Source organism: Myotis daubentonii, chromosome 5 (assembly GCF_963259705.1).
Source record: "Myotis daubentonii chromosome 5, mMyoDau2.1, whole genome shotgun sequence".
Lineage (NCBI taxonomy): Eukaryota > Metazoa > Chordata > Mammalia > Chiroptera > Vespertilionidae > Myotis > Myotis daubentonii.
In genome coordinates, this window is record NC_081844.1 from 91,335,223 (window position 1) to 91,355,252 (window position 20,030).

The following is a 20,030-nucleotide window of genomic DNA, read 5'->3' on the forward strand; positions in this document are numbered from 1 at the left end:
CAGACCTCCATAGCTGGGCCTGGCTAGGGTATGACCAGAAATGTGGGGGTTGGGGCTGCTAAGCCAGAAGCCAACACTGTGATCAGTCTATCAGGGCAGAGGAAGCGAGTCAGGGCTGAGTTCTGGCAGTCACAGTGGTCAAGGTCAGAGAGCCCCACACAAGGTCGGAGAGCCTCACACGCTCACAGATCACTCGGCTCAGGGTCCTCAATGTTAGTTCCCAAGACCAGGAGCAGACTGGCCCCAGCTGCGGAGAAGCTTACTCAAAAATATATCATCACCAACAGTGCAGGCTCTCCAGCCCCACTCCCGGGGATTCTGATTTCACTGGTCGGTGACGGGGCCCCACGACCTGTATCTTTGAAGTTTCCCCAGGCAATTCTCATGCACAGCCAGGCGAGGGAAACTCTGATTTCTGGTTCAACTGTTTATCTGGTACTTGAACCTCATCTACAATATCGCTGACAGCCTCCAGGCTGTAATTAAACACTTCAGAGATGGAGAACTCTTCTATTACTAGGCGGCTCTGATGGTTTTAAGCCAACCACCACACAAAACCATCCTTTGAGATTGAACTGAATCCTGCCTGCCTGTTCCTGTTACCTTGAGGCCCTAGTTCTGACCTCCGGGTCACACTGTACAAGGCTTATTTTTCTTCTCCATTGAGGGCACTTCAAACACTTGGAGAGAACTGTGTTTTATTGCGACACCTTCTTTCCAGGTAAAACATCCTCTGTCCCTTTAACTGCTCCTTACAGGACCCGGTTTTCCGATCCCTCATAAGCCATTCTTCCTTCATTGCGCTCCTTCCGATTTTTCTGGATTCCTCTGAAAAATGTACTTTACAGAAATAAACTCAGGTGTGGTGTTACCAGCCCAGAACAGGAAAGCACAGGTCAGGACTATCACCTCCCTGATTTTAGACACGATACTCCTATTAATGCCACCTATCTAAAAATCTCCTGAGATAATTAGATAGCTATGTCACCTTTGTTAATTATAAAGTAGGAAACCTCATGGATGTCAGGGAAGGCGTTTATGGAGCAGGCTACTCACCTGTGTCCCCATTGAGGGGACCTAGTTCCTGGGGCTCCGGTCTGGGTGGCTGATCTGGTTCTTGGCGTCTCTGGAAGAAATGGCACAACAGTGAGGTGGAGGTGGAGGGTGGGAGTCGATGTGAGGACGGCTGCTACAGTAGCATTCTTCCAAAGCCAGACAGGACTTCCGCTGCGGGGGACCACTCAGGCCGCCTCCTCCCCACCCCAGTGCCACACTCCCTCCGCGAGGAAGGGGTTCCCAGAGCAGGATTTTCCTGCATGGCCCGGAACAGCCTCCCTGTGGTTGGACTCCTGCCACAAACCAAGGCCTCTTCTTCCTTCTCCCGGGATTGGCCAGACTTTCCGCTTTTACCCTCACCCCAGTCATGACCTTCAGGTGCCCTAACATTTCCCAGCTTCCAGGGCCTGTGGCTAGCACCACTTCCAGCCAAGTTCCCCTTAAAGTTCTGTGGTGCTGGGGGCAGAGCATCGGAAGTCCAAGCCCTGGCTTTGCCATGTTTATCTCTGCTGGAAGGGGCTGTTTCCTCAACCTGAAGGAGGCGGAAGTACTCACCTTGCCAGACGGGGTGAGACACTGCAATTGGGATGCACTGGGCACTCTGCTGTCCACACTATTTAGCTAATCTTTAGAGCAACCCTGGGAAACAGGCATGTCCCAGTTTAAAGAGGAGAAGGGAGGCTAGGACTTCATCAAGGTAGATTAGGGTATAATGGGCAGTCAAGTATTTGAGCCCAACCTAATGGGCGATTTAACCAGCCTTGGCCAGCGTTGGCTGAATCTGATCAAACGAGAACCGATGGATGCAAAGGGCGTTCTAGATCACAGTGTCAGTGGCCTCCAGATGTTCAGTTTTCACAAGTGAGTAATTTTTTTAAGACTCTCACCTGAGGATATGTTTAGAGATGAAGGGACAGAGGGAGGGACGAAAGGAGGGAAGTTGAAGGGGAGGGGGGGGGAGAGGAACATCAATATGAGAGAGAAACATCAATCAGTTGCCTCCCATATGTGCCCCGACCTGGGATCAAACTCACAACCTAGGTATGTGCCCTGACCAGGAATCGATCCTGCAGACTTTTGGTGTACCAGATGATGCTCCAACCAACTGAGCCACCTAGCCAGGGCAAATGAGTAATATGTTTAATAGGAGAGTTTTTATGGATTGATAAGCAAAAGGGCTGAAAAAATTATTTGCAGACTACTACTCACTTCATAAAATAGAGAACATTTTAACCTTGAAAAATATAGTAGGAAAAGCTCAAAACCAGTTCTTCCAGGAAAAGGGAATGACATCTTTATTCAAGGTTACACACACTCACACCTTTAATATTCTCATTTCACCTCACTATCTGGCACTGACCCCTGGACCAGAATCAAAGCAAAATAATGTAAATCCTTTTGTACACTTCTCAAGATATTCTTAAAAAAAAAAAAAAAGATATTCTAGACCCCATTTTGAGAAACATTTTAAAAAAATAAGTCAGCCCATGAAAAGGCTATGAAAATGTTCAATTGTGAATTATCACTATAAAAGAAAAACGTTAACAGATGTTTACATGTAATTATTAGAATAAAAATTATTAACAATTTCGTGAACTCAAGAACCACTGAATGCTGTTAGAAAGCATACTTCTGGTTGGGGAGGGAAGATAAGTGAAGGGAAGGCTTCTAGACTGTAGAACATTCTGCTCCTGGCACAGTATGAGCCCCTAGCAAACTGAGGGAGGCAGGGTGCCTCCCCCAGGCCCTGGTGCCCCAAATCTGCTCAGTGGCTGGGCGTGCCTGACAACGGAGTCCTCCATCCACCCTGTGAAGACTCAGCCCTCCCTTCCCAGAGGAGAGGGAGATGCCTGGGCCAGGCACAAGCCAGGGAAGCTGTCAACACAGGAATCTGGGGAAGTGACAGGAGCCAGCCTCTCCACCCTGGGCTGGAGGAAGGAGGGAGATAAACGCAAATGGTTGTCTCATCCCTGTTGCCACCACTGGTTACATTCATCTGGGCAACGTCCCCATGGGAGTGAGAATTCCTGAACTCCTGTCATGGCTCTGCCACGAACTTGCACAAATCCCTTTCCTCCTTTGGGAGGGGGAGGTGAGGAGGTCTTCATTTCCCCCGTGGCACTCAGAACACTAGAGACTGGAGCAGCGTGATCACGAACTCTGGGTCGCCCAGATCTGGATTCAAATCCTAAATCCAACACTGAGTGATCTATGACCTCCCCAAGCCCTGATTTCCTCCGGAGGTTGTTTTAAGGATTAGATGAGATAATGCACCTCTAACACCTGGCACATTCTAAGAGCTCACACATTGCATACATTTATTATGTTATGTTTGAAATGATGGCAGGAGCAGAGACCCCATAGTGCTTTGGTAGATCGCTGAGGCTGCCGTGGGCCTTGGGTTGCCTGAAATCAGATCATAAAGCTCATGAAAACCTGTCTTTTCCCAAAGAACAACCAGAGGGAGGGGCACAACTCTCCTTCACTAGTGGCTTCCGGACCACAGGGGGGATGTGGCCTGCACCCGAGTCCCCAGATCCTGACAAAACCACCCCAGGATCACTCCTTACAACGACATTCAGAGCTTGTCACGGTCACTCCTCAGTCTGCCATCCTCCTCCACCCCATTTCTTTAATTGAGGTAAACTTGGTAGAGAGCATTGTATCATTTCAGGTGTGCACATTAAAATTGGATATTTGTACACACTACAAAGTGGTCACTCCCACCACCATAAATCTAGTTTCCACCCATCGCCACTCACCCTTCCCCCACTTTGCCCTTCCCCACCCCTTTACCTCAGGTAACCACCCACCTGTCCTCTTTACCTCTGAGGTTTTTATTTTGCTCTGTTTATTCATTTGATTTGTTTTATAGATTCCACATATAAGTAACATTAGACAGTACTTTTCTTTCTCTGATTTATTTCACTTAGCATAATACCCTCAAGGTCCATCCATATTGTTGCAAATGGCAAGATTTCCTCTTTGTGTGTGTGTGTGTGTGTGTGTGTGTGGACAGGTAGCATTCCATTCTATATATGTGCCCAATCTTTTTTTATCCATTCATCCATCAATGGAAACTTAGGTTGTTTCCATATCTTGGCAGTTTTAAATAATGCTGCAATGAACATAAGGGTACAGATATCTTTCTGAATTAGTATTTTGTATTCTTTGGATAAACACCCAGAAGTGGAACAGCTGGATCATTTTGTAGATCTAGCTTCAATTTTTTAAGGACTCTTCACATTGTTTCCCATAGTAGCTGCCCCAGTTTACAGTTCTACCAACAGTGTAGCAGAGTTCTCTTTTCTCCACAGCCTCTCCAACACTTGTCATGTCTTCTCTGTTGGTCACAGCCATTCTAACAGGTGTGAGGTGATATATCATTGTGGTTTTGATTGGCATTCCCTGATAATTAGTGATGCTAATCATCTTTTCATGCTTGTTGGCCATCTGTATGTCTTCTTTGGAAAGCCATCTATTTAAATCCTCTGCCCATTTTTTATTTGGGTTATTTGTTATTTTTGTTTTTGAGTTTATATATTTTGGAGCCCATTTTCTTAATATTTAAATATTTGTAAACATTTTTCAAATATAGTAATAGCAATATACATACATGTATTCATTATTAGAATATTACATCATTTCCTTACATATTAATTTTTCAAATATATTATGAGCATTTACTACATGGCATTAAATACTCTGTAAAAAATATTAGTGTTAATGATCCAAGTATTACATCTCTATGGATGGACTTAATCATTTAATCAATCATCTACTGAAGAGTATTTAGATTGTTTCCATTTTCCAATTTCCAAATTATGCTTCAGCTAACATACTGATGTATAAGATTTTTTTACACACCTAAAAGTACTGGCTCTACCCTCCAGCAAGGTTCTACCAATTAATTTGCCCACTAATAGCACACAAGGCCAGCTTCACTGCAACCTTGCCAACATGGAATAGTATCACTTTTTTTTTTTTTTTTGCAAATCTTCTAGGCCAAAACCAAACCAAAACAACCTATTGTACCCCACCACATGCATCCCAAGGTGCTCAAGATGACCTCAGCATGACATACCTCAGAAATATTGAGGTTTTGGTCCCAGACCACCGCAATCAAGTGAGTTGTAATCTTTTTGCTGGGGGAGGGTCTTGCCTTCAATTTGTAAAAAAAATGCAACACCTGTGAAGCGTAATATAGTGCAGCACAATACAATGAGGTATCCTTGCACAGCCAACAATTTCTCAGACCTCCAGGCCCAGCTCATCTATCATTTCTCCTTCCTCTCCCCAGGCCTGAGTTAGTTCCTATCTAATCTCCAGGGCCTACTCAGACATGTGAGGGCCTACCTGATCACTTGTGTTTCTCCTGCTAGTTCAAGGGGCTCTTTGAGGACAGGGACCATTTGTGAAATCTACTAAGGATTTGCCCCATTACGATGCCCAGAGCGGTATTTGTAGGAATGTGGCCTCCGGGCCTGCTGTGTTAGAACCACATGGAGTGCTGGCTTAACATACTCCCCAGGCCCAGTTTTAGGCCTACAGAACCTGAGAGTGGTGTGTGCTGGGAGGCTCCAATCTACAGTCTCTAGGTGACTCTGATGCTCATAAAAACCTGGGGACACATTGCCCAGTGCTGAGCAGGAATTGATAAGCGGCCACTCATGGAAAATCCCCAGGTTGGACCCTGGCCGCTTCCTCCTTGGAGGTCATGGAGCAGAGTTCACCCTGCAGTGCGAGAGGACAGGAGCAGGGAGGGAGACAGGACAATTTCCCGTCCAAAAGCACAGCCAGGGGGTGAGGGGGAGGCCGGGGACCGGGGTGGGACATCTGGGTTGAGCTCTGGAAGAGGGACGGCAGCTTCCCCAGTCAATGGAAACTCGGGAGAGGGGAGGGGAGAACCCAGGACTAGGGGAGAGGCTGGGAGACCGGGGTTCCAGCTTTACTGTGTGGCTTTAAGACAGTCCCTTTCCCTGTCTGGACCTTAGTTTCTCCATCTGTGATGGGTCAGAGTTGGGAACAGATGTTCTCAGTCCTTCTGAACTCCCGGGCAGCCCTTCAACTAAGAAGGCTGGAAACAGGACGCCTATCTCTGGGTAACACACACAGTTCTGGATCCAGGTCCTCGTCGTCACGCAGATTAGAGCCCTGCTCTGGGTTCAACCTCAAGCAAACCTGGTCTGAGTAGGACGCAGCCGCCCAAAGCAGACAGAGTCGGGGTACAATGGGGAGACAGTGCCCCAAGCAGAAGCCAGACAAGTTCAGTTGGTGAGACCCCCTAGAATGTTTGCATTTTGGAGGGTAAATCGAGAAACGAATGTGTCCAAAAGGAACCGACAGGATGTGGAAGGAGACCCCAAACCAAATTACAGGAGGGACTGTTAACAGAACGCAGTGGGCCAGCCTCCTGAGCAGTCACAAAAACCTGCCACTCTCTTCAAATCTGCAGAACGCAGGAACTGCTGGCATGCGGTCCACAGCCTCGGAGGGCAGGGCTGTGGCCAAGGACTAGACGTTTCAAGAAGTTTCAGTTCAACCTGAAGAAGGATTTCAGAACTATCCACACAGAGGTAGGCTGCCTTCCTGGAGGGTGGGGCAGGGGGGTGGTAGTGAGCTCTCCATCGCTGGTAGCATAAAAGAAGAGGCAGACTTCCTTTTGCAGGTGGAACGGAGTGAACTCAGAGAACCCTCAGCTCCAACAGTCTATGATTCCATAAGGTAGCCCCAATATTCAGCAACTATAGGCCTCTGGTAAGCACGAAGTGTTTAGCTAGTGCGGATGGTGCGTAAAACCAACAGAGCCTCAGAGGGCTCTGTCCAGTATTGTTCAGCCTGCAGTACTTTGGGGTGTGCTAAAGCCTCAGGGTAGACTCCTCCACTTCCCTAAAATTCTGGGCCTCACTGGCAAGAATGAGTAAGGCAGCCTGGCCAGTGTCGCTCAGTGGTTGGTCACCGGTTCCATTCCCGGTCAGGGCACATGTCCAGGTTGTGGGCTTGATCCCCAGTGAAGGGTATGTGGGAGTCAGTCAATCGATGATGTTCCTCTCTGATTGATGTTTCTGTCTCTCTATCCCTCCCTTCCCCTCTCTCTAAAAATCAATAAAATCGTATTTAAAAAAAGAAAAAAAAGAATGAGTAAGACAGAAGCCACCGGGATAGAAGCCGCCTGGCTCTTCCTTACGGGGAGAATCCCACCAGGATGGGAGCCCAGCGTATTCTGAGGGTGGCTCGGCCTCTGCTGGAGACACTGACTGGTCTAACCTGACTTCAGGGACCATCACCCCATCCTTTTTGTGGGCCTTAAGGCTTTGTGTATTTGTGATTGAGTGCTTTCATTTATGCCCTCAGTATTTCTGCTTAGCTTCGAGAATTTAGCCATCAAGGGCACCTTAAGGATTCACCTGGTGCCTCTGTCCCCCTAAACCACAGCCCTGGCTTCCCCATCTTGACCCAGAGGACAGGGCTGGAGGGGCCCCTGGAGAGTTTACTCCAATCCCCGCTCCTATTTCCAGATGGAAAAACTGAGGCCCAGAGGTGGGATGGGCAATAACTAGTCAGGCCACAAAGCAGGGGGCAGAGCCTTAATGAGAATCCAGATTCAAGGCGGGGCCTGGAGTCCCTTCCGCTTCCTTAGTGCACATACAGACGGATCCAAGTCGCTCAATGTTTAGGGGACGGGTGATTCTGAGCCTCAAGGGGCTCAGGTCACACCCCTCTGCAGTATCAGAGCTGCCTTTCCGGTGTCTGGACTCAGCGTGGGTGGGGCCCCAGCCCCATTGGTTTCAGGATCTGAACAACCACAGTCAGAGCCATTGGCTGAGGGTGGAAGCAGGAAGGAGGTGGGGGCGGAGGCCCCAGGGGCCCCCTCCAGGGCCTCGGGTGGAGGAAATGCAGGGCCTAAGTGTTCAGGGCTGTTGAGAAATGTGACTGTTCACACGCAAATTAGTGCAAGACGCAGAAGTAGGACCCACTCTTGACTCCCAGTTGAGTGCTTTCCTCTGCAGGTGCTGCAGCTGGTGTCCAAAAGCATCTGAGCTTCGTCCCAGCACCTCCTTGTCTGTAATGCTCCCTACTCCTCTGCCAAACCATGGATCCAAAGGGGAGGCATGGGGTTCTGGTGCCATTTTGACTGGTGGCAGGTGGGGGCGGAGTGTGAGAGGGTGGGGAGTAATTAACCTTAGGATAGATAACTTTCCTGGAGTAATTTATATATAAATCACCACAAAGTTGGTAACTTAAAACAACAGAAATGTATTCTCTCACGGTTCTGGAGGCTAGAAGTCCAAAGTCAAGGTATCTGTTGGGTCGGTCCTCCTGGGGTTTCTGTAGGAGAGTCTGTCCCAGGCCTCCCGCCCAGCTCCTGGTGGCTGCCAGCCATCCTGGTATTCCTCGGCTTGTAGGTGCATCTCTCCGATCTCTGCTTCTATCATCACATGGCCTTCTCCCTGAGTGTCCGTGTGCAAATTTCCCTGCTCTTATAAGGACACCAGTCACTGGATCCGGGCCCACAGTAATCCAGTATGACCTCATCTTAACTGGATTATATCCACAAAACACTATTTCAAATAAGGTCCTATTTATAGGTTCCGAGTGTACATGAGGTTTGCAGGGACACTATTCAACCCAGCACAGATAACGTTTCCGATGTCGGGGCTGTTTCCTTCAGGAGGGACCGGGGGGTTGGGTAGCATGGGCAGTGGAGAAACGGTCAGGAGGTCTGCAGGCTCATAGGCACTCAGTGAAAAAGAACTCCATCTCTGGGGGAAGAAGTACTGAAAGTAGGTCAGTCTGTACATCCCCATGGAGGGGGGGGAGCATGGGTGGGGACGGATGTTTTATGTATTGTGTAGCATTTGCCCTAGATGTTCTGGAAGACTTGGATTTGACAATAAAGTGACACAAGATAAATGATTTTTAGGGATTAAAATTCACTTGCCGAGAGAAATAGGATGGGTCGTCTTCAGGTAATGGACAGATTTAGATCTATCTACGGTGAAGATGGATGGATTTTCTCTCGCTCCTTCTCTTCTTTGCTCCTTCACGTGCAGTGCGTGAGCTCACGGGAGCTCCCCTCCCCTCCCGTGCCAGTCCTGCTCTCCCTCCCCTCCCCTCCCCCCAGGTTCCCAGTGCTCAGGAGCTCCCCTCCCCTGCCAGTCCTGCTCCCACCCCCACCCCCAAGCCTCCCAGTGCTCTGAGGGTGGAGGACGCTAAGAGGAGGGGTGGAAACCCAAGTGCACCCCAAGATGTCAGAGCCAGGACTCTGCTAGACTCTTCCTTTTATGGGGTCGGGTGGGGGGCTTGAGGGGGGCGGGTCTCCTACTTTTCCCAAGTTGGTTTTTTTGAACATGACCGTTTATGAATGTTATACCGACCCCTTGAGGCTCCTTTCCCAGGGAGGTTCCAGACTTTTGTTCAGTAGCCGACCTAGGAACATGCCAGAGCAGGTGGCAGCCCCTCCAACCAGGGTATCACCATCTTCACTTGTCTGCTTCTTAGCAACTGATTTGAATTTTTATCTTTTCTGCCCTTTTTACAACACAAGTGCTGATGTGAAGCATGGGCCCCAAATGCAAGACCCAATTGAGAGGAAGATGAAGTCCTTAGGTGGCTGGGGCCTATCAGGTGATCAGGGAACCTATGCTAGCTGCCTGGAAATTCAACTACAAGGGAAAAGAACAGAATTAAAAACATGTATATGTGCAGAAAAGGTGATACCAGAGAGTGCGTCTCCAAGGCAAGGATGATTAAAACGTTTTCTAATGGGCTTCAGGCCAGAGAGTACAGAAATCTGGTCTGACCTCACCACGTTTCAGTGCATGTGTATGGAAGCCTGTATTGGGTTTAGCTGGGATGATGTGTGGGGGGGATGGTGGTTTCCAGGTTGGGCAAAAACCACTCAGAGGCCACATATGTACCAATGTCCCGCGATGTCTGGGGCAGAGGGCTCAGTGCCCAGGAAAGGCAGCTTCCTTTCATAGCCCTTCAGTGTCCCACCTTGGCACACGGAATTAACAAGCCAGATGTGCCCGGCCCCTGCTAAGCAGGGCCCTGCCTCTCATGTGCCCCACTCACCCTAGCACACAGTCTAGTCCACCCACCTCAAAACCCAGCCAAGATGCCACCTCCCTCAGGAGGCCTTCCTTTGTCCCCTCCACTCCCCTCTGAACACAGAGCCACAGTGGCCTGGGGTTAGGATGAAACGCAAGGATGCTCATGAATAATGTAAACACCCAAGTGTCCACTGGTTAAAAAAGTCACAGGACATCCATAGATTACTAGGTGGCCATTAAAAATCATGTCTCCAGCCCTGGCCAGTGTGGCTCAGTTGGTTGGGCATCGTCCAGTGCACCGAAAGGTTGTGGTTTCAATTCCCGATCAGGGAACACACCCAGGTTGTGGGTTCGATCCCTGGTTGGGGTGCATATAGGAGGCAGCCAATCGAAGTTTCTCACATCTCTCTCTTTTTCTCAAATCAATAAAAACATATCCTCGGGTGAGGACTGAAAAAAAATCATGTCTCCATGAACTATTTAACATGGGAGAACGCCCCAGCAAAATGTTAAGTAACCAGAATACAACCATTTAAAATAGCCACACTCATGTATATTATACAGCAGGAAAAACAGCAGAGAGAATGACACTGAAATGTACACAGAGGCTAGTTCTTAATGATCGGATTAGAAATGACTTTTAAGTTTCTTTATACTTTTCCAAATTTTGAAATTCTTCCTCAAACACTGTAATAAACAGAATAATTAGATTTCTTAAGTGGAATCCTAAGTATTTGCTAGCTCTAGGTTTGTATCCCCTCTTCTATCCTTGCCAAAATATCATCTGACCTCTTCTTGAACTCCTCTAGAGATGGGGAACTCACTACCCTTCCTCCTCATGAGAAGTAGAATGTGGCTTCCTTTCGTTTCCCCTCACTGGCCACAATTCTACCTTCTGGAACAACAGAGAACAAAGCTAGTCCTCATGCTCCCTGACTGTACTTCAGAGGTTCGAAGGCAGAGGCCAGCCTCCAGGCTCCATGCTCCCAACCCCAACAGCCACTCAAGGACGTTAATGTCCTCCTGGCTCCCACATCCCACTTGCTTTCCTCGGGTACAATCTAGGCAGTGATGTGCTTAAAGTATAACTATGTTTCCCTTATGACATTACCCACAATTGCTTCTTATCAAGGGCGTACCACTTGCCAGTCAGTGCATCAGAGACTCTATTATACACATTCTTTCATCTAATTTTTAGAACAAGCCTATGACGCAGGAGCTAATATCTTACAGGTGAGTAAACTGAGGCATAGAGAAGCCAAGTCCCTTCCATGACCACTTAATGCAGTGGTTCTCAACCTTCCTAATGCCGTGGCCCTTTAATACAGTTCCTCATGTTGTGGTGACCCCCAATTTCATTGTTACAAATTGAACATAATTAAAGAATAGTGATTAATCACAAAAACAATATGTAATTATACATGTGTTTTCCGATGGTCTTAGGCGACCCTGTGAAAGGGTCGTTCGACCCCCACAGGTTGAGAACCGCTGACGTAATGGATCTGGGATGGAGCCAGGACTGAAGCAGCACCTAGCCTAGAGCCTCATATGCCAAGTTAATAACTGGATACATGAATCTAGTTCTAAAACCCTTCCCGTAGTGTCTTTGGTTGAGTTTCATTATTATTTACTAGAGGCCCAGTGCACAAAATTTGTGCACAGGTAGGGTCCCTAGTGGTTGCCTGCTGCTGGCTGGGGCCTCCCTTCGTTCCGCGCTGCCCCCTGGTGGTCAGCACACATCATAGTGAGCGATTGAACTCCCAGTTGGTGGAACTCCTGAGGGGGACACTTTGCATATTAGGCTCTTCCTATGTCACTCACTTCTGCATCTCTCCCTCGGTCTCACCTGGCCTGTTGCCTGGATGTGATCACAAAAAGTTACTGAATGACTGAGCCCCTGAGAACCTGCTCCCTGAGGCCCAGCTCTGGGAGCAGTGCTGAGCCAGGTCCTGCCACCCTGCTCAGGGCTGTGGAGCTGTGGCCAGAACAGAAGTCTTGGGGACTGAGGAGTTCAGACGTCATGCCAGTCAGGGTGGATGGAGGACCCCGTGACTTAGCCTCTCAATGGAGTCCAGAACAGCTGGTCAGCTGAGACCACTAGGCACGATAACAGAACTCAGCAAACTCTCAGATCCTTGAGCCTGGAGAGACTTTGAGAAGTCCCAGTGGTCAAGCCCTGGTCCCTAGCCAGAGTGGGCCCCACTGAAAGCTCTGGCCTCATTCCTTGCTACATGCCAGCTCCCCTCTCCAACATGAGCCCCATCACACGAGCTTTCTCTGGCTCAGCCTTTGCTCAGACTGCTCTCTCCGCCTCAACTGGGTAACTCCTACCAAACCTTCAACACTCAGTCAAGGCATCCCCCACCCAATCCAAAAAGCCTTCCTAGATCTCCCAAGGCTGGATGAGCTACTCCTGTTGCACCCTGGGCTGAGCCCTAGCCTGGCTCTTATTTGGCCCCCATTCACTCACTCAAATGTTTACGTAGCACCTGCTCTGCGCTCTGCACCAGGCGATGAGCACTGGATGCGGCGAGCAGAAAACCAGGCTCCGTTGCGCAGCTTTGCCACCAACTGGCTCGGTGACTTTGCCACCAACTGGCTCTATGACCTTGGTTCCTCAGCTGTACAGTGGGGAGGACGCTGCAGCTCAGCCTAGCATCCAGGGCTCTTGTGAGCTCAGCAGGATGTGAAAGTACTCTGTAAACTGCCACTCAGGTTGAGTCATGGTTGTCGTGACCTGACCTCCTCTAGTCTGAGCTCATTTCTGTATCTCCCATCCTCAGAGTCCCCCCTCTCCCAGGGGCCTGATAGCCAGTGGGATGGGCTTGGGAGCTCAGGGGTTGGCAGCTGGAGGAGAAACTGGGCATGGGCACGAAACAGGCATGAACTTTAAACAAAATCGATTTACAAATCCTGCCTCACAGGGGCAGGGCCCTGGCATTGCTGGGGCAAGGAAGACATGCCAGGCTGCTCTGGGGTAACAGAGTGGAGGCTTTTTATGCCAAAGGGCTTTGGAATCATTAAGAAGGCACCAGAAGCACAGGGTAGAGTGGAGACAAAGAACAGTGGACCAGGGGACTAGGTACCAGGGTCTTGCTCTAAGATGCTCTGTGGGACATCAGTCAAGACCCTTCCCTTCTCCAGACCTCAACCTCCATCTGTACACTGGGTGCTTCAGCCCAGGTGGCACCCAAGGCCCTTGCTCCCTCGGACAGTCTGTGCTTGCCTTCACAGTTTGGGAGGGGGGTCCAGCTCAGGCTGTGCTCAGGACAGACAGGGACAGCTGTTGGGTGTTCAGTACTGTCCCCAGCCTGGATGATCCTACTCCCTGCCCTGTGCCTAGTCCAGGAAGATAAGTTTTAGTCCCAAGTACAAGGCCTCCCCAGCTTTCCTTGCTCCCCCTTGCTCTCAGAAGGGCCAGGAGGCATGGAACCCATGCTCACAGTGGTCTCCTCTTCCAGCTTGTGGAAGGCCAGGCCGGCACAGGGCTCCTCCCAGCCTCCTCCCACCACTGTGTGGATGGAATTCACCACTGGCCCGCTTTCCAGGCTGAGAGGTTGACACAGGTACACAGACTCTCCCACTGTTAGGAATCATTCTGCACATCCCCCTCCTTCTCCTATGAGGTCCAGGGAGTGGCAAGGGCTTTCTTAGGGTCACACATCATACTGACGGTACAGCCAGGATCTAAAGCCAGGACTGATGTCCACCCATCACCAGCTCGATGACAAGTCTCAACCCAGGCTCAGGCTGATGGGCCCACCACTCCTGCCAGCAAGCCCTGTGCTTCCGCGGATGGAGGCACGCCTCAGTTTCCCTGTTGGAGCCAGGGAAGACATGAGGGTTTCTGGGTCAGAGCCTGGGTGTAAAGGGGGAGCAAGGAAAGCTGGGGAGGCCTTGTACTTGGGACTAAAACTTATCTTCCTGGACTAGGCACAGGGCAGGGAGTAGGATCATCCAGGCTGGGGACAGTACTGAACACCCAACAGGCAGGAAAGCTTATGCTTGGGTACAGAGAGAGACTCAAGTTCAATGAAAACCGACTAAATATTCTCACAGGTTGGGCTCTGTCAGGGTCTCCAGGGAACGGATGATCACCTTTATGGGACCACTTCTTCCCACTGGCTGGAGGGCAGGCAGTAGTAGGGAAAAGGGCCAGGACCTGAGGGGTCCTCCCTTTCCTCTCTGCGCCCCAGGCTGTCTCCAAGGAGGTTGTCCTCAGGCTCCAGGCTATGAACCTTCTGGGCTTGTCAGACCCCAAGGGGCAGCTGGTCCCACTGCAAGAAACCTGAGTAGAGTCTCCTGGGCCCTAACCCAGCTCTGAGGCCCCTTAGGGGAGGGACAGGAAGGGAGGGAAGGGCAGCAGGCCGTAGATCTCCACCCTCCTTAGCCCCTCCCAGCCCCCCCTTCCCGCCCCCCCAAGCCCGCCCCCCCCAACCCCAGCACAGCCCACAAGCGCCCGCTTTGGGTCCCAAAGAGGCTCTAGACCAGCGATTCTCAAACTTTAAACCCTATGCAATCACCTTGTATCTTGTTAAAAGACCAGCTGTTTGAGCAGTCCGGGGCAGAGCCCGAGACTCTGCATTTCTAACAGGTCCCACGTGATGCAGATGCTGCGAAGCCGCGGACCACTCCGCGAGCAGCGGCCCTAGCGACGCTCGGCTTCGGACCCGTGGGAACGCCGCGGGCCCAGAGAGGTCAGGCCACTTGTCCACGGCCACACAGCGACCAGCCCCCGCCCGAAGGAAAGGGCACCTGCCGCCGCGCGAGAGGTTTCCTCACTCGGGCAGAGGCATGACCTGCCCTTCCCAGGCCCGGCGGCCGTGTCTGTAAACTCCGCTGCCCCGCGCGGCTCAGCCCCGGCCCGGGGGAAAGAGCGCCGCCCGGCCGGCCGCCCTCCCCGCCGCCCTCCGGGCCGCCTCTCGCAGTTCTCCGCCTGGCAACCCCGGGGCCGGCCGGGGGGAGCCCGCGGCGCCGAGGGTCCCCGGCGGCGGAGCGGCTCCGCACTTCCCTTCCCTCCCGAAGGCAAACTTCTCCGCCTTACCTTTTTGGGGGGTTTGCAGCAGCTCAGCCGGCTGTGTCCGCAGCCCATCCTCCTCCGGGGGCTCCCGGACGCCGCCTCCTAATTCCGGGGCCCCCAGAGGACCCTGCCGCCCGGGCCCCGCCGCCGGCTGCGCGCCTGCCGGCCAGGGCTGCGGGCGAGACCCTGAAACTGAACCTGAAAGCGCAGACTTGAGCCCGAGCGGCGCGGCCGCGCGCCGTAAATACCCGAAGAGCCGGGCCTCCGCGAAATCCCCGGGGCCCGCCGCGCCGCCGCTCGAGGCAGGTGACCGGAATCTTTGGAAACGATAGGAACCTCTGGTCAGGGCGGAACAGCTCCCTACGAGCAATGGATGCTTTCCCGGGCACTCAGCAGAGAAAAGGCCAGGGGGGAAAAAAAAATCAAAACAATTTTTTAATTAAATACAACAGCTGCCATTTATTGAGGGCTGATTCTATCCTGGCTACTTTTTTACATATTGTTTCTATTTCTTGCCATCTCTTTGCAGCAGAAGTGTTATCAGCTCCATTTTACAGGTGAGGCTCAGAGACGTGAAGTGATTTGCCTAAGCTCACATAACTAGTAAGTACCAGAGCCCAGGTCTAATCCAGTATTAACTCCAGAACCTAAGCTTTAAACCACTTCCTTACAGATACATAACAATATTAAGTTTAATTGCAATGCCTCCTCACTTCTGGGTGGAGAGCTCTTTCCAGCTGTGATATTCAACTCTATCGATCTGAGATAGATGTTATCCATCAAAACAACTTTGTGAGGCAGACAGCAGATACAGGGGGAATAAGGAACATAAAATGCCTGGGGCAAATACTTTTTATCTGCCCTCACTTTGTTACTAGCTGAGGTTTCTAGGAGTAGCAGTGCAGGAAAAAGACACCTAACTTTGAGAATCAGTGTGCAGGTGTGTCTGTGTGTATATTAGGGAATTACACAGGGCCCAGAGACCGTGTGGAAAGGGTGTTGATGAAAGGGGCTTACAGTCATGAGTGGGGAAAGAATATGAGACCACAAAAGAAACTCCTCCTCCATAGAGTACAAGGCCAAGTGCAACAGGTCCTCATAAAGGGAACTAAGGACACAGGTGATAGGTTCTTGGAAGAAGAAGAATATAGGAAGGATGGTGGCTCACAAAGTGTGTTCCCAAAGCAGCAGCATCCCGACCACCAGAGAACTTTGTTAGAAATACAGTCTCAGGCCCCACTCAGACCTATAGATCCTAAACTCTGGGGATGGGTCTCCGGCGTCCATAGCTTCACAAGCCCTCCTGGTCATTCTGGCCCATGCTGAAGTTTGAGAACCACTATTGTAGGATGGGCTAACGGAGTAATGAGCAAAGAGTGCCTACTTAAGTTAACGTTTATCCAAACAGTGCTCATGATTTAATCAAAACCAACAAGGCCCAAACCAAAACAACCGAAACATCCAAGAAAAGAATATTGGTTAAATAAATTATGTTCTGTCCATAAAAATAGGATGTCATGCAATCAGCAAAAACACTGATGAAGATGAATGTTTTTAATATTATAAAATGTAACAAATTCATTCTTATTTTAAAAAGTGTTATTAGTGACTACTTCTGGATGGGTGAGATTTTAGACTTTTTAAATTAGTCTTCATTTTCTTATATTAAAAAAATGAGTATATACTTATTACTGTTGTAATAAGAAAATTAGTATTATAATAAGAAAAAGTGTTTTAAAAAATATAATTTTAAATCCATGCATGAGACTGAGACTAGTTTTTCACCATCAAGTCATGGGCAAGTATGTGAAATCCCAAAGTAATAGATAATGACTGTGAAAATCAACAAAAATGGCAAAAATGCAGCCAGGCTGGTGTGGTGCAGTGGTTGAGTGTCAACCTATGAACCAGGAGGTGTCATGGTTGGATTCCAGGTCAGGACACCTGCCTGGGTTTCGGGCTTGATCCCAGTAGAGGGCGTGCAGGAGGCAGCCAATCAATGATTCTCATCGTTGATGTTTTTATCTCTCCTTTCCTCTCTGAAATCAATAAAAATATGTATTTTTAAATGGCAAAAATGCATGGGGAGATCATCCCGAAACACTTATTTCCCCCTTTGAAGAGTTTCTTATATGAACATTGAAGAGTTGGACTTCTAAAATTGTTCTTGACTTGTCATGTCAATAATTGTAATCGATCCCTGGGCTGGTGGCTGGAAGCTAGGAAGGCAGATTCTGTTCCTGGAGCCTTTGTTCTCAGGAGGTCTTGCCTCCAGCTTTCTTGAGCTTTGTGGGAGTCCAGGCCTAGGTTTCCCACTTTCACACACCTTGGCTTTGTTTTTTTAATGTTTTTATTGATTTTTTTAGAGAGAGAGAAAGGGGAAAGGATAGAGAGAGAGAAACATAGAGAGAAACATCATTGATCAGCTGCCTCCTGCACATCCCCAACTGGGGATCAAGCCTGCAACCCCAGGGAATGTGCCCTGACTGAGAATCAAGCCAGTGACCTCTTGGTTCATGGATGGACACTCCACCACTGAGCCACACCAGCCAGGCAGAACTTGGCTTTTAAATGATGTGCTTCAAAGTTCTTCCTGAGGAAAAAAAAAAACCCACAACTCTAGAGATTTTTGCTTTAGTGACTTAAGTTTGAATATGTGGCCAATAGCTTTTCAGCGGTTGATGTACCAGTCAGATTAGGTTAGGTTTTGCTGCAAGAATGGAAAACAGAAATGTCAGGGGCTTCACACAAGTGAAGCTAGGTTTTGCTCACACTGCGTGTTCAGCATGGGAGGCAGTGGGCTCTGTTTTACAGCAAATCTACGCCATCCTGTGATGCAGCCATCTCAGCACCCTGGCTCCAGGGCTTGCCAGGGTGCGAGAAGAGACTGTACAGAGAATGGTGCTTCCACTCGGAAGTGACACCCATGAAGACCATTCACATTTCATTGACCAAAGCAAGTCATCCATACAGCCATGCCCAACTTCACAGTGATGGGGAAGCACAACCTGTGCCCAGAAGGAGAGGAAAGCCCAGAACCCAGAATAGTGGTGGACAAGCAGTAAAGTGCCATCGTTAGATATCAGCAAGCAGGTTCTAAGGTGTGCCCGTTTCTTGGACAAGTTGGGTGAATAACTCATCCTGATTTTCTCAGGATTTCCCCACTTTTAGCACCAAAAATCCTATGTCCCAGAAAACTATGGGCAAGGTATACTGAGGTACCAAAGAAGAAGTTCTTGTCCTTGAATTAGTTACAATCTGTTTTTTTCTTTTGTTTGTTCATTTGTTTTTGACATTAGGCCTACACCTAGGAAAAAATGGGAAGCAATGCAAACACGTTATAAAGCTAATGTCGAGTTGTATTCTGCATGTATTAAAAGGAGATAAAGAGACCATGATGGATGGGGATGGGGAAGGAGGACGTCCTGGAGGAATATTAAAACCAAAGGATATTCATGCCAAAGGGAATCCTAGAATCTCAGGTTGGGATGGTATTTGATGCTTCCCTTCTGTGGCTTGCAGCTCAAATCTCTTTGCTAATTTCCTTTCTAGGTGTTTGTGGAGCCTATGATCAAACACTTCCAGCGTAGGAGGAGCCATCAGCTATCTCGCCATATCTAGGGGGAAGAGGAGAAGCAGGGAGGAGTAGTTACAAGGAGGAACAGTGTGAGTCAAGTCACGGCAGAATGTGGAGGCTGGGGAGTTGGGGAATGAAAAATTAGTTTTGTAGCTAGGTTGTGTGGAAAGGGTTAATGTTGAGGATGGGGTGGGCTCCCTTGAGAAACATTGAAAAGAACAATAGGGTTTACCCAAAGCCTCTTCTATTAGAAAAGCACAGTGTGCCCGTTCATGAAAAGTTGTGCATGGAACCTCAGGCAGCTCAGAGCCCCCTGCAGCCCATGCAATGGGGCTGCATCCGGATCCAGGTTAAGAAGCTCTCAACTCAGTGGTTGCTAAGCGTCTTTCTAGCTCCCGACGCTTCTTCTGTTCCGGTTCTTCTGTTCCAGTTGATTTCCAGGTACGTGTTGTCTGCCCAGAGTGACTTTCTTCACCGTTCATCTCTGTGGGCTATAATTCTACCTGTGTATCCAACAGCAGCTCAGATGACCCCCGCCGAAAGCCTTGCAGCACCTGTTCTACGGTTCTCTTAGCGCACTTGGCAGCGTTCCTCTGAGTTACACTTGTTTATGTGCTCTGCGTATCCTCCCTAATGGACTAAAGGTTACACAGCTCTGTCTCCTCCCTCCTCACCCCACCCCGTACTTAATAGATGGTGGCAGAGATTTGCAGTCACCTTATTCAACTTGCGTTCTACCCTCTTCCCTAGTTACCGGACCCTGATAGTCTCTGGGACAGCAATGTGCTGGGCTCTCAGGCTACTTACACAGCTCCTCTTGCATCTGGGGGCGGCCGGTGACATGTAAGGGGAAATCACTGGTTGGAGCTTCCAGGAAATCTTTTAATAGGGGAATGACTCAGCTTGGAGCGGGATCCCTCTTTCCTTGCTCCACACCCCTCTTTTCCTGCTTGGAATACAGACACGATGGCTGGATTCCAGCAGCCATTTTGTTACCCTGGGCAAAAAGATGGGCGGTGCCTTTATCTCTGATGAATGTATGAAGCCCCTGTACCAGCTTTGATCAACTACTTCCTAACTTTTTTGCATACTAGAATAAATAACAAATCTGTTTAATCCACTGCCATTGAGAGTCTGTGTAGTGAATGCAACGTCTAACCAATCCACAGTTACTAATTTAGATTTGTTATGTTGAAATGAGTAAGAATAGTTTTCTCTTAAAGACGCTCTGTGTAGCCCCGGCTTCCGTTCTGGAGGTGGGAAGTGAGGCTCTTGCTGAAGTTTGCCAGCCTCTTGATGGAGATGTTTTTGACAGCTTTCT

The 20,030-nt window shown here is 49.4% G+C and overlaps 1 protein-coding gene and 1 long non-coding RNA gene across 3 annotated transcripts in view; both read right to left on the bottom strand.

Annotated features, from left to right (window-relative positions):
• Window positions 1-15,349, bottom strand: part of CCDC69 (coiled-coil domain containing 69) — a 30,210-nt gene extending 14,861 nt beyond the window's left edge. For both annotated transcript variants that reach the window (XM_059698941.1, XM_059698940.1), the window contains exons 1-2: window positions 15,157-15,349; window positions 1,057-1,126 (exon numbers count right to left, since the gene is read on the bottom strand). In XM_059698941.1, the coding sequence (XP_059554924.1) occupies window positions 1,057-1,126; window positions 15,157-15,204 (118 nt within the window). In that variant the 5' untranslated portion in view covers window positions 15,205-15,349. The remainder of the gene's footprint in view (window positions 1-1,056; window positions 1,127-15,156) is intronic.
• On the bottom strand, window positions 4,067-8,436 carry LOC132235864 (uncharacterized). Its single transcript, XR_009453110.1, has 2 exons — window positions 8,326-8,436; window positions 4,067-5,218 (listed from the first exon to the last, which is right to left on the bottom strand). It is a non-coding gene; the product is annotated as an uncharacterized LOC132235864 (long non-coding RNA).
• Window positions 15,350-20,030: the final 4,681 nt, after the last annotated feature.